At 48.0% G+C, this 14,630-nt stretch overlaps 1 protein-coding gene across 1 annotated transcript in view; it reads right to left on the minus strand.

The window, feature by feature from the left end:
• Positions 1–14,630, minus strand: part of LOC147730242 (multidrug and toxin extrusion protein 2-like) — an 832,471-nt gene that overhangs the window by 604,658 nt on the left and 213,183 nt on the right. The window contains exon 7 of the mRNA XM_086955003.1: positions 14,336–14,433. Within this exon, the coding sequence (XP_086811129.1) occupies positions 14,336–14,433 (98 nt within the window). The remainder of the gene's footprint in view (positions 1–14,335; positions 14,434–14,630) is intronic.

A 14,630-nucleotide genomic window follows, 5' to 3' on the forward strand; every position in this document is an offset into this window, starting at 1 on the left:
CTCCCAGGAGCCCACAGCCTCTCCAACATCTATCAGAGGTGTTAAGGAATATTTTTAACAAATTCTGAGGGTGTAAATACCACTCAGGCATAATTTTATAGTGAGCCTCTCTTAGAAATATAGAGCAATTTTATTTGGAAATGTCCTTGTGACTAACCTCAAAGGTCAACATCTCCCCCCCCCCCCACCCCCCTCAAAAAGAATCAAGATTATAAGGCAACCCCCTCCTGCCAAGCTTTGAACACACCCTCCTGATGAGCCAGTGGGAACTCGAGATTAAAGTGAATCGGGGTGTACAGGCAAGGCGGTCAGGGGCACGGATCGGTTAATGTCATTCCACAACTGAAGAGTGGTAGCCGTGGGGTTACTCATATAAGCATTCAATGGTCGATTTTGTTTTGCCTTCCAGAGAAGGTCCCAGATCATCCTACCATCTATTTAATGGTCCATATGGAGCCAGAGTTTTTCCGATTCACAAAAAGACCAATCTGTGATCACCCGGAGTTGCGCCGCCCAATAATAGCCCAAGAATGCTAATCCCCCTTTCACTCTCGCCTTAGTGAGCAGACGGTAGGATAAACACACCCTTTGCCCCTGCCAAATAAACTTAGTGATCATCTTTTTCAGGTCAACAAATAGAGCCCTTTCCACCGGGATCAGTAGGCCCTGAAAGAGGTAAAGCAGCCTGGGAAGAACATTCATTTTACCAGCATTAATGTGTCCTATCCAAGAGGTATAGGAGGTTCTCCACCTGGTCAGATCCGCCTTAAGCTACCACAGCAATGGAGGATAATTAGCCACATAGATGTTCGATAGCTTAGGGTTATGTTTAACGCCCAGATACATGATGTCTTTATACAGGTTTTGAAAAGGGGAAAGTTCTTCCACTACTCTCATGGTTTTCCTAGGTAGTGTCAGGTTGAGGAGATAGGACTGTGATAAATTTACTTTAAACCCAAGGCCTTTTCAAAAGAGGTAAGCTCATTTTGGATGGCCAGGAGAGAGGACAACAGCCTTGTAATTGGGAGCAACACATCTGCGAAGAGGGAGACTCTGTGTTAGTCTGTCCCAGAGGGCACCCCACCTATGTCTGAATTGTCCCCGATTCGTTTGCGAAGGGTTCAGTACTGAGGCCAAAGAGCAGGGGAAATAGCAGACAACCCTGTCTGGTACCCCGCAAGAATCTGAAGCTACCCCATTTACAAGAACCCGCGATCGAGGAGCGGAGTAGTTAGCCCGCACCATGCCTATAAAGGTCTCATTAAAATCAAATGTCCTCATTGTTCACGTCAAGAAGGCCCAGTCAACCCGATCAAAGGTCTTCTCCGCGTCTAGCGAGAGAAGGGCTGCAGGATTGCTTTTCTTCTGGACCTTTTTGATGATGTCCTCAGATTGTCATGTGTTTGTCTCCCCTTAATGAACCCTGCTTGATCCGCCTTAATGAGATACGGCATGACATTCCCTAAGCACGTGGCCAGAATTTTAGAGTATAATTTGATATCTAGGTTTAGGAGGGCAATAGGCCTGTAAGAGGCACAAATGGTATGGTCCTTTTTCTGGTTTGGGGATAACTTAGATTAATACTTCCCCCATTGGGGGTGGGGTCACCTGTTGCATGGCTGCAATATCATTAAATAAGGACACCACACTGAGAACCAGCTCTGGCGAAAGTATGATAGAAGGGAGCATTTTAGCCATCAGGGCTGGGAGCTTTTCGGAATTCAAGTGTGTCTATTGCCTTTTGTACCTCTTCACAGGAAATAGTTCTACTTAAGTCCTCATTCGTGGCAGCTGGGATCTGTGGAAATACGAGCGCTTCTAAGTATTTCTCTTGGTCATCAACAACCAAGGGGTCCGCAGTGTATAGGGTCCGGTAGAAATCCCCAAGGGCTCTGGCCTGCTCCTCCTCACTTTTCTGAGATGACCCATCTTTAGTCACATTCTGCGCTATATACTCTTTTTTTCTGCTTCGCTCTAAGTTGTCTTGCTAAGAGGGCTCCCACTAGGTTTCCCCCTTCAAAACTGAGGGCTTGTAGTCGCAGGAAAGTTTTATCTGCCCCATTGGTGTAAATAGCTTGTAATTTTCCTTTTAGCTGTGTGACTTTTCTTAGGTTCTGAACTGAGGGGTTGACCTTATGAGCCCGTTCTGCGTTTTGTAACTCCCCTTCTTGGAGTATTCTTCCCTCCTTACGTTGATTTTTTTATGTGGTTGCCAATGTGATGCACTTCCCCCGTATGACCGCCTTGAAGGCATCCCAATTATTGGCAGGAGAAGTCTTTGCGGGGTTGTTAAAGTAAAAATAATTCTGTGATTGCTTTTCTTAAGTCGTCCCTAAGGAGCCGATCCCTGCTGAGAAAGTTAGGGAAGTACCATCTAGCATGTTTGCCACGTAGGATGGGGGGCAATCTAGCACTATCTCTAGAGGGGCATGATCTGAGAGACTAATCGGATGGAAATGACATCCTGAGAGCGTGTGAAGTAGGGATTGACTAATGATTGCATGATCTATTCTGGAGTAGGTCCTGTGAAAGTAAAAGGAGAAGTTCCTTGTCAAAGGACGAAGACCCCTCCAAGCGTCGTAAAGACCCAAGCCCTGTAATGCCGATTTAGGTGTCTTGCTAAACACTACCTCTGTTGCCCTATTTGGATGGGTAGTGTCTAGCGACGGATCCCATATAGAGTTAAAATCTCCCAGTAACAGGATGTTCCCTGTAGTGAATGCCTCCAGTGTGGCCAGAAATGTATTCAGGAACTCTTGCTGCCCAAAATTAGGCACGTGCGGAGACTGTTGTGAAAGTGCACGATCTACCTTTCAACTCACCCCTGATCATCAGGAATCTCCCTGCCTTGTCTGATTTTGAAAAAGGGACAGAGGATTGGAAGAGGATAGCCACCTCATTGTGTTTCATATGTGCGGATAAACTAAAAAACTGTGGGAAGGCCCTGTGTTTCAGCCGCTGTTCATCTTTTTTTGGAAGGTCGGTTTCTTACAGGGCAGTAATTTTTACATTATAACCTATATAAACTTCCACATGCTATGCCTCTTATTAGGGGGAGTTAAGTCCCCTCACATTCCAAGATAAAAAGTTCACCGACATTTTTCATAAATAAAATCTCCTATCTGCTCCTCAGAGTTTGCCCATTAAAACCGCAGACTCCTCCCAAGCCCCCCGATCCAGACCACATAGTCCGACCGAAAAGTTCTGTGATACCAAAACATACTCCACAACAACGGCAGATGGATGCTGCTTCCTCAAATTCCATACAATGGAAGTTTTTGCTGTCCAACGAAAAGGCCAGGCCAAAGGGATATGTCTAGCGGTACTTTATTTTGAGCTCCCTCAGGGCTTCTGTCATCGTCCGGACCTGCTGGCGACGAGCAAGTGTTGCTTGGGCCACATCTTGAAAAAACACAGCAGGAAACATTCTGAAACGTTCTTTTTTCAAGAGAACATACTTCCTGGAGAATAAGTTCTTTGATTTTGAAAGAGCTGAATTTTGCCAGTTCATCCCTGGGTTTTCTGGGGTCTCCTGGTGGTCGCGGCCCCACCCTTTGGACCCTCTCGAGCCGCACCTCTGGGCCATTCTCTCCCAGCATTGACGCAAACATCTCCACAATGAAAGACTCAAGGTCAGGTCCCTCGCAGACTTCCTCCAGGCCCCTCATCCGGATGTTGATGCATCGAGATTCTCGAGGTCCTGGCATTTGAGTATTGTGGCCCCAAGTTGGTTGCGTAGGTCAGCAGAGCCTTCTGCCAGAGGCTGCAACCAATCAGCCAGTTCCTGGCACTTCGCTTCCAGGTCTAAGGTGCGAGCCCCAATTGAGTCACATCTGCTTGCAGGGCCATCAATTTTCCTCCCATCTCTGCTTTAAAAGCGTTGAACAAGGCCACCGTATCCACCTTAATATCCTCTCGGAGCTCCATTTTGAACTCCCTCAGCAACGTCATCAGGTCCTCCCTTGTAAGTACCATGTCGCCACCTGTAGGGGCCCTCCCTTCTTTATCCGCGCCAGAGGTGGTTGGGGTGAAGTAGTTAAACTTTAGTGTTCTGCGCTTTCTTTGGCGGCATTTGGAACCAGGACGCTGTCAGCCTGAGGCCCCCCTGTAGTGAGGTGATGAAATAGCGGTGTGGAAACTCAGTAAGACGGCACGGAGATCTTGCTGCGCCCTGCCGATCCCTGGGGCCCCCCCAACTCACAGCAATCGGTGCACCCAGTGCTCCATCCATACACCATGGTCTCACACTAGACACCTCTCGGGGCTGTGGGTGGCTCCCACAGGTTAGAACAGGCGTTGATATGCAGGGGTCTGTTCTGAGGCCCAGTCATGAGGCTATATGTTTAAGACTGAGGCTGCCTGACCCCCGCCATATTAGGGTGAGGCAACTCAGCTCCAGGGCTCCTCTGCAGATTCAAGCAGATCATGGCCTCCGCGCTATCTGGTGTAGTGCGCAGAGTATTGAATCTCCTGGGGTGGTGTAGCTTGGGTGTAGCGGCCCAAGAGGCATGCGGTGTTGCAAGACCGCAGTCCCAGACTCAGGGACGAGAAGACCTTCTTACCGTACTGGTCATACCTCTTGGAGTCCCGATCGGGCGGAGCCGACGGGAATGCGGTCTGGGAGGTAGAGGCCTGGATCACCAGACTCTCGGGGGTGGGATGGGTGGACAGGAATTTGGGGTCGTCCGGACAAGGACGGTGGCGTCTGGCCACGTTCCGATCAACAGGCGAACCTGAAGCGGGCCTGGACCACGTGCCCAACAGAACGTCTGACAAGGCTTCGTTAAACGGCAGCAGTGGCTCCAGTGGGCATGACTGCGGTTTGAAGACCTCAGTGAGGATGTTAGGCCTCACAGCCGCGACGGGGAGCTCAAGGTGTAAGGCCTTGGCAGCCCTCATCAGCACCACAGAATAAGCAGCTCCCTCCTCCGACGCCACGGAAGGAGAAGAGACAAAGCCAGGGTTAGGAGAGTCGTCCAGACCACTGGCGTCCCCCAAATCACCTGTCCAGTCCGGGTCATACTGGCACTCACGTGACAGAGGGTCCTCAGACCCCTCCCAACCTTCCCCGTACTCTTCATCTTCTCCATACTCGGAGTCAACGATGTAGACCGGCTCCTCGGGGTTCACAGGCCCCATCGGCGTCGAGCCCGGCGTCGATCGACGCCGGTCCGACTCCGCGTCCGGATTCGGGGAGGGTATGGGGACGACGACGCCCGGAGCCGGCACCGGCGAACCGGCGCCGCGCGGGGACGGCGTCGGGGGCAACCCCGATGGAATCGGCGCCGGACCGGCCGGCAGGCCAGCCGGCGCCGACCCCAAAGGCCCATGCGGCGCCGGGGTCGGAGCCGTCGGCGGCACCGGAGCACCCGATGGCGTCGAGTCAGGGACACCCGACCCGCTAGGACCCCCAGACGGAAGCACTGGGCCCGAAGGCGTCGTAGGCTTCGTCGGAGGACTGAGCGCCCTCATGGCCATGAGGAACGCCTCAACCTCCTCAGGCGTCGCACCGTGCCCAGGGACCGGAGGGTATGGGGCAGGCCGCGCCAGCGACTCCCGCGGAGCCGCGGGGATGGGGTCACCCGAACCCCCGGCCGCGTCGCGCGAACGTCGGGGGGAGTCGGGGGTACGATGACGACGCCCCGACTTCTTGTGCTTCTTACCTGATGAGCCCGACGAATGGTGACGACTTCCGGAGCGTTCGGCGCGGCTCCGCGACAGCTCCCGCGAACGCTCCCTGGACCTCTGGCCGGACCGGGACCGCTCCCGACGCGGGGCCGACACCCGGAGCTCGAGCAGCTTGCGGGACCGCTCCCGCCTAGCCTTATTGGTGAGAGCCCGGCAGTCGACGCAGCCGTCCACGTCGTGGTCGGGCCCAGACACCGGAGACAGAGTCGGTGATGGTCCGTGACCGACATCGTGCGGTCACAACCGTCACAATTCTTGAAACCGGGCATCCTACCAGGCACCAAAAAGAGATAGAAAGTTGAACAAAGTTGGTCAAAAGACCTGAGTGCTGCTCTTCGGATCTGTGCTTACTGGCGCGGAAAAAAGAAGAACTGACGTCAGCGCGCGGAGGCGGCGTCTATATACTCCAGCGACGTCATCACGGCGCACGACGCCGACGACGGGCGCGGAGCCGCAGGGGACGCCTACCGACGCGCAGGGGTACTGCTACGCAAAAGTTTCCGGATCCAGATTGACGCCTGGGGATATTCTAAGGTAAGGAATCTAACACTAACGTCTTTCTTTCAGATATTGCTCCTCATGGGGTACTCCTCCTCAAATTATGGGCCCCCACTCCTCACCTCGGGGACCATGCAGGGTATTTGATGTACTTGGATGGTCTGCGGCGGTGACAGTTCACGTTCAAATCATTAGGCAGGTCTAAGCGTCAAGCTCATTCATAGCAGCTCATCGCGGTCACTGCCGGTTTCCATTCTGCATGTTAGTGCCCCTCCCAGCGGGGATCACTGCCGCCGAACTCCTCCTGAGGCTGGGCTATCTTGAATTGCGCCCTGCAGCCCCAGACCTCACAACAGAGCTCTGCAGGCAGAGTCTAAACCACTTTCATCGCCAAAAATGTCCAGCAGTGTTGGGGACCCGGTTTGGAGCTTTTGTAGGATGTAAAATGCCTACTAACTGTCTACAATCTTCAGGCCTGGAGCGGAGCTAAGCAGAGTTGCGTTAGTTCGACCATGATGGTTGGCCGCGCCTCCCCACATCACATTTTTACAGTGAAAACTGACCCCTTTTTTGCAAAGTGCCTAGCTATAAATTTTGACCCTAGGTCTGCCGGCACCTAGGTAAACCTTACAAACCTATCCATTTTTGAAAACTAGACACCAGTGGAATATAGGAATGGTGACTTGTCTGGCTCTCACCAGGCTCTGTTACCCAGAATCCCTTGTAAACCTCATATTTTGTAAAACAAAAAATATATATATATTTCCTCACATTTCTGTGATGGAAAGTTCTGGAATCTGCGTGGATCCACAAAATTCCACCCACCCCGCATTCTTTAAAGTCTTCCGAGAAAAATGGTACCTCACTTGTGCGGGTAGGCGTAGTGCCTGTGACCGGAAAGGGGCCCTAAATGTATTGTGGGGACTTACCCATCATAAAACAACCTGGTTTTGCAGGGGGGGGGCTAACCTGGGTTTAGGACCCGGCTCAGCGGCCATCTAGGGAAACCCACCAAACCCACACATTTCTGAAAACTAGACACCCTGGGAAGTCCAGTGAGGTAAGCCTTGCATGGCTCCCCCAACGTTTCCCTACACCGATTCCCCTGCAAACCTCAAATTTGATAGTAAAAAATAAAATCACATTTTTTCTCAAATTTTTGTGGGGGAAAGTTGTAGGATCATCAGGCTGTCACTAATTTCCTAGCACCCAGCTTTACCCCAGGTCTCCCGATAAAAATGGTACCTCGCTTGTGTGGGCAGACAGTACCCTCAACAGGCAAGGGCCCTAAACATATTGTGAAACTTCAAAATGACCCATCATAAACTGCCCTGGTTTTGCAGGGGCGGAGGGGCATGAGTTTTTGGCCCCGGGCTCAGCGGCCATCAAGGGAAAACTACCAAACCCACACATTTCCGAAAACTAGACACCCTGGGGAGTCCTGTGAGGTATGGCTTGCGTGGCTCCCCCAAAGTATTTTATTAACGTATGAACTGTTTGCGCTAGCAGATAATGCATTAAATAGGAAAATATGTGTCTAGTACAACAAACCTATAATATTGTGAAAAATGGAGCACAACCATATAACTCCAGTGGCCCTGAGTGCAGGCTAGAGCGTCATGATTTTTTCCCCTATATCTTTCATTATCCTAATGTTGCTAAATTGGGTTCATTTGGGTAGAAATCAATTATTATTAGTTAACTTAACTCCTAACCATGATGTTAAATTTTAAATTGCGAGATTGTGCTTACCCAGACCAAGCACTCTTAAAAACGACTACCTATCAGTATGGATGACGTGACGCCTGCACCTTGACATCCTCTTTGTTTTATGTACCATTTCCTAGAGAATTATTTACGCATGTATGATTCACTGTCTCTGTACAATGTTTGGGTGAAGTAAAGGTCTCCGACACCCTACTCTGGTTAAGTGGCGCCATAAATCTAAAGAAAAGCATGTGATAGAGACTGGTTGTGGCGAAATGAGGTTACTGGGGGGCGCCAACCAGAATTGTTGCACCGGGCGCCAACAGCGCTAAAACCAGCCCTGGTAATATGAAACCAACCTAAACTAGTAATCTATATATGTTTTTTTTTGTTGTGGCATACATATTAAAGCAACCTCTTTGGCAGGTGTCACCCTCTTTTGTAGAGTGACACAGGGGCACCATGTTCCTGGGGCACATCTTTCCTGTTTCTGAGCTTTCCTTTTATCGATCATTGTTATAAGATGGGTTGGCCCTATTGGAATAACTAAAAAAAAATAACCAAGACTACAAATCCCAGAAAGCAGTGCTGTGTAAAAGCAACTTACAGGAAAAGAACAGTGATTTACCCGTGACATCGCACCATCTTCTCATCAGTGTACCCAGCCGTATTTTACGGTCTATAAAAATACCATGTTTGTACATACATACATAACAAACACAGTCTGCAACTAACATGATGTATGTGCTTTGGAGACACTAACTATTGTGACAAAAAATATTCTAAACTTGAATCGACTGTATGTTATTCAACGGAATGAGATTCTGTGCCTGAATTTAGAAATAACACTACAGTGTAAATGTATAGCTGTGAGTTAAATCGCCTCAGCTGCATTTTACCAGCGTGAAGATTGGACATCCGACGACTCATATGGTTCACTTCCTATACGTAAGTGGTCATATAAGTTGCAAGTAAACTGACTGTGAAGAGATTAACTGGCATTATGTTTGACATAAAGTTCAAGTTCCAAAATTTGTATAGCGCACTACTCACCCAGAGGGTCTCAAGGCGCTTGAGGGAGGGAGGTGTTTTACTTATCGAATATTCAGGTTTTTAGTTGCTTTCTGAAAGAGAGGTGGTTCTGTGTGAGGTGGAGGTGGGTGGGGAGAGAATTCCAGGTTTTGGCCGCTAAGTAGGAGAAGGATCTTCCCCCCCATGGTGGATCTGTGGATGCGCGGAATTGCGGCGAGGGCTTGATTGGACGATCGTAGTTGGCGGGAGGTGGTGTAGAAGGATAGACGCTTGTTGAGGCATTCGGGTCCTAGGTCGTAGAGAGCTTTGTGTGTGTGGGTGAGGAGATGGAACGTTTTTCTCTTGTTGACAGGGAGCCAATGGAGGTCTTTCAGGTGGCCGGAAATGTGAGCATGCCGAGGGATGTCCAATATAAGTCTGAGGCGTTTTGGATGCCTTGGGAGTTTTTTCTGTAGTTTGGCTGTGGTTCCGGCGTAAAGGGTGTTGCCGTAATCCAGTCGGCTGGGGACCAGTGCGTGGGTGACCATCTTTCTTGTTTCGGTGGGGATCCAGCGGAAGATTTTTTTGAGCATTCGTAGGATGTTGAAGCAAGATGATGAGACGGCGTTGACTTGTCTGGTTATCGAGAGGGAGGAGTCCAAGATGAAGCCCAGGTTACGTGCATGGTCCGTAGGTATGGGTGCGGTTCCGAGGGCCACCATGAGTCGTCCCAGGCAGAGGGGGATGGCCCTAAGATGAGGACTTCCGTTTTGTCCGAGTTTAGTTTTAAACAGCTGTTCTTCATCCACTCGGCTACTTCTTTCATTCCTTCGTGTAAGTTGGTTTTGGCGGTGTTTGGGTCTTTGGTTAGGGAGAGGCTCAGCTGGGTGTCGTCTGCGTAGGAGATGATGTTGAGGTTGTGTTGGCGTGCGAGGGGACTCATGTATACGTTGAAGAGGGTGGGACTGAGTGATGATCCTTGTGGTACGCCGCAGATGACTTCGGTGGCCTCTGATTTGAAAGGGGGGAGGCGGACTCTCTGAGTTCTTCCGGTGAGGAACGATATGATCCAGTCCAATGCTTTTCCTTGTACTCCGATGTTGCTGAGGCGTTGTATGAGGGTGCTATGACAGACTGTGTCGAAGGCTGCGGAGAGGTCAAGTAAGATGAGGGCAACTGTTTCTCCGTTGTCCAGTAGTGTTCGGATGTCGTCTGTTGCTGCGATGAGGGAGGTTTCGGTGCTGTGTACATAGCATAACAATATTTAACAACAAAAGAGTGACTATTAGTACAACCTAAAAACCAGTTGAACAGAACAGCAAAGGACAAAAACCAGTGTTTGTAAAAGAACCCTCACTCACCGACCTGGTCGGTGACATGCTTCATCATAGGGGTTTCTTAACACCCAAATCGGATGTTACTAGCTACTTTATAGAACTAGTCAACATCCGTCTCACTCTTTTTAATGGTCTTTGGTCAGCCTTTAATAAAATAGTGGATAGGCCAGTACCAATCACCTTTTAAACTCACCTTTTTCATTTTCACCACCCATGCACACACGCCTTTGAACATCCTGCTCCACTGTGAACCAGGCGTAGAAGCACTCCAGGGAGGCATTCGGCCTCTCTGGTGGAACCCTATGATGAAGCATGTCACTGGCCAGGTCGGTGAGTGAGGGTTCTTTTACAAACACTGGTTTTTGTCCTTTGCGGTTCTGTACAAACGGTTTTTAGGTTGTACTAATAGTCACTCTTTTGTTGTTACATATTTATTTACAGGGGGTCTAAGAGTGCCTCCCTCCCTCTCTCTCTTGTTGTTATATAGGACATAGCATAACGTCACAAAGCCTCCAACATGACTCAGTGAGTAAACGCTCAATGCTGAGCAAAGCAGTGGTCTAAATCTCAAGTTTGATTCCGGGCTAGGCAAAGTCGGTCTTCCATCCTTTCCAAGCCATTCATTTATTTGCTTGCCCTCCCCTTAATCTCCCCCTGCCTACCCCTTACCCCTCCCACAACACTGCTCGCAGGCTCCCACCTTTCCTCCGAGGCCACTGTTTGTTTTGCTAATCTCCTATCCCCACCCACGTTTGGTTAATTTTCGCGTGATTTGAAGTGCAGTGCCCTCATTTAATCTCTTCTCCCCACTCCCCTAGCACAACACTGCTTGCCTGCCCCCACCTCCGTGATCACTGTACTGATTTCTTATCTTTATGTTAAACTAGTAGCTTTCGTTTATGTTGAGCCGACACCAGACTCGAAAACGGAGCGCCAGTTCCAGTCTGCAGCTCTCACCACTGCACCATATCCCTTTCCCTATCCATGTTGCAGGGTGCAGTACCTTATGATGCCAAAAGAGGTCTCAATGGACACCTAGTGACAGTCTATGGTACTGCACACTTTCACTGCTTCGTGCACAGTACAACAGTAAATGTTTCATTGCCTGCAATAATGTGCTGCATTGCTAAACACTTTTAAGGTCCTAAATGAGAGACCGATTGCATTGTAAATGCTTGTTTTACATTACTGCTGGCAACCCGGAATGGAGGTGATCACATTTTGTAAGCTTGCATAGGGTGACAACTAATGCAATCTAGTCTGTTGTGTACAACACTTATATTTGTAGCTGGGGATGACTTTAAGGTAACACGATTAGCTCTTTTTAGTTACAAGGTTAGAGGTTTCTGACATCAAGTACTAACTTATTACTAAACCTAACTTTTACATAATTTTAAACTTTTTTTTTAAGTTCTGTTCTTTTAAATAATTTTCTTCCAACTCCTCAATCAGCACATCTTTTGGTCAAGGGTTTGGCCACAGGGTTTGACCTCTGGCTGGGTCCTGTACCAAACCACCCCCATATGTACCCAACCCCCTGTTGTGCATGGACAAAGGGAGTACATGGAATTGGATTGACTGCCGGGCCCGGTGCCCAAACCCCACTGTGCCAACTTGCAATTACCTTTTTTTTATAATAACGAATCTCTGATACCGCTGTACTAGACATGTAAGCTTTAACCCCATGGTACTATGCATGCCAAGGTCATAATGGCGCCTGCCAGAGTACTGTGGTAACCACGGTCCTCGGGGAAGGGCATTTCTCTGGGTCTCCACACCGCAAGGGCCTGCCCACTTATTCCTTTCTTCACCATCTACATCAGGACATGGGGACCGTGTCTCGGAGCCCTATAATCGCGACTGCAGCATTTTATTCAGAGATGTGGCAAGCCAATCACATTGTGCAGTACCAAAATGTCCAATGGGATTAAAAGCTGCCTCAACCAATCAGAAGACCTTATTTTTTCATTACTGCGGAGCAACCATCCAGATATACTTAACCTTTTCTGAGCATTAACCAATTCACACTCCATCCAAGCCCCTCTTGATATGCTAATTTGTCTAAAACAGTTTTACAATGGAAGGAGATAAATAGGTTGAGGAAAATCAGAAAAGGGCGAGTGATCTACGCAGCTGCTTGTCAGTATGCACATTAGAGCAAATGCTTCCCTTTGTCTCAGGTATTTTCCACATGGAACGAGCAAAGCCTTAAGTGCTTTCTGCAAGTGCATTTTCCTGAAGTGCAGCAGTTATGGAGTAAGATCTTCTGAAAATTCAGCTTTAGTCATGAGCAGAATGCAAAACAGGTCTTCCCACTAGGTACAGCATGGCGTTTCTATATGACATTACTGATGTGCAACTGGGCATTTACTGAGCATTCCATGTGCAGCTCCGAACTCGTCAGAGAAAATGCTGCCAGGATTCAGTATCTCAGTGGGCAAAGGGATGGCCATTCCAAGGAACTCGAATGGTATTTTAGCCAAGTTCATAGCTTTGATTCTATAAGCAAAACAACGTTACAGGGCTTGTACCACAAAAGGAAGTAAGAATATGAATTTACTGAAGACACATGAAGCCTCTTTGCTCCCAAGCTGTGCTTGACAACACCTTCTATTGACGAGCCTCGTAATCGAGCAAAGCAGAACTTTTTCTTTTCATGTTCCTGGGTATCTCGTGTGTATTTGTTATCTGGAGACATTGCATTGCTGTAGAGCAAATGGTTGTGAATAGGAAGTGCTATAGCAGAGGTATTTTTGGAAAGTATGAATTTTCAGATTGTGTTATAAGGAGCAAGTCACATCTGTCACAGGATGGTATTGTGGATACTGAATGTGTATCTTGAAAATAAAATAGACTCTTGCGCTTTCTCCTTTTTGCATCTCTCGTTTTCAAGACTGGCGATATCATGGTTTTGAGGGTTACACGGACTTCCTTTGATAGGGAGTTTCTTCTAGGTAAATTGGTACGCTTGCAGGGATGCAAAGGTCCCAAAGATGAAGCACACTTGTAAGGGCAGCCATTATATGTTGTCAGGAAATAAAATGTTGCTGTACTTCTACTATCTTTTGAGTTGTAGAGCAGCATGCGGGACAATATTCATATGTGCAAGGAAACAACAAAGAACGTCTTAAGTATCCTTGTGGTATAGCTTGGTTGTGTAGTCTGAAGTCTGCTGCAGTAAAGTACATTATATTGTTTGAAATTTCTTAGCAATATGAAGTCCTAAGGTTCACCATGGATGACTAAAACAAAGGATTTTGCAGTAGGTTTAGATATGAATAAGTCCGGTTTCATATAAGAGTCAGTTTAGGATCTTATCTGGTTTGATTCAATTGGAAAGGAGAATTAGTTTGTCTTCATGAACCTCAATTTGAAACACACACTAAGCATCAAGACAAATATGGGCAAGCGCCCTTGAGTTGCTTTGAGGCATTTCGATGTAATTGTGTGCAACCAGCGTACTAGTAAGTTTGGATCCAGTAAATGGGCAGGAAGGTCCAGAAAGCGTTATCTAAAGATCACAAACTGTCAGAAAAAAATGGATGGATCTTTTGTGTATGCTTTGGTCACTGGTAGCTGCTTGGATCTAGTCGTTCTGACCAAGAAGTGTTGTTTTGACAAACAGTATAATCAGTGCAGTACAGTGTAATTAAAGGCCTTGCATGGTGACAGAACGTTGATTAAGTTGTGATGGCGCAATGTGTCAATGTCTGATAATTAATCAAGTAGGGGCATTAGAACCTGAGTGTGCATTGTCTGCAAAGGGGAAGGTGTCATCCACAACTTGGAAACCGGACTCAGAACTGCCAATATGGTGGGAGGGAGTTCATGTGGATATGAGCTTGCAGTAGGGCAGCTACTGCTTTTACAATTATCATTTTGTGAAGGGCAGGTGGGGGATAAGACAGTGAACAGGATAGAGTTCGTTTTCCTCACTACCAGGAGGTTTTGTCTACAGTCATTTGTGTAACTAATCCTTAAATAATGAGCGGTGAGAATCACATTCAAATCATAATATAGAGCTGTGCTCTCACTGACCAGGTGAGCTCACTTCATACTTTTCATGTAATAACCAGAAACCAACAAGTACTTACGCCACTCCGAGGCCCATCGCATACAGAAGTATGGCATTGACAACGATGTTAAGGACGTTTACAACACCGCCAGTTATAACCTGAGGCCAAATCACTCCCTAAAAAAAGAAAATGGCAGAAAAAAAAACTTGTAAAAAACTTTCTGCAATCTCACTCATACCCAGCTCCAAGTGTCCCAGTAATGCCTGTTGAGAGTTCATCAATAAGCTGTGCACGTATGAAAAATTGTGTAGACTCTTTTCCCCAACATGTTTGCTTCATTGATAAATTCAAATTGCATAGGGGTCGATTTAGA

This window comes from Lissotriton vulgaris, chromosome 2_1, assembly GCF_964263255.1.
Source record: "Lissotriton vulgaris chromosome 2_1, aLisVul1.2, whole genome shotgun sequence".
NCBI lineage: Eukaryota > Metazoa > Chordata > Amphibia > Caudata > Salamandridae > Lissotriton > Lissotriton vulgaris.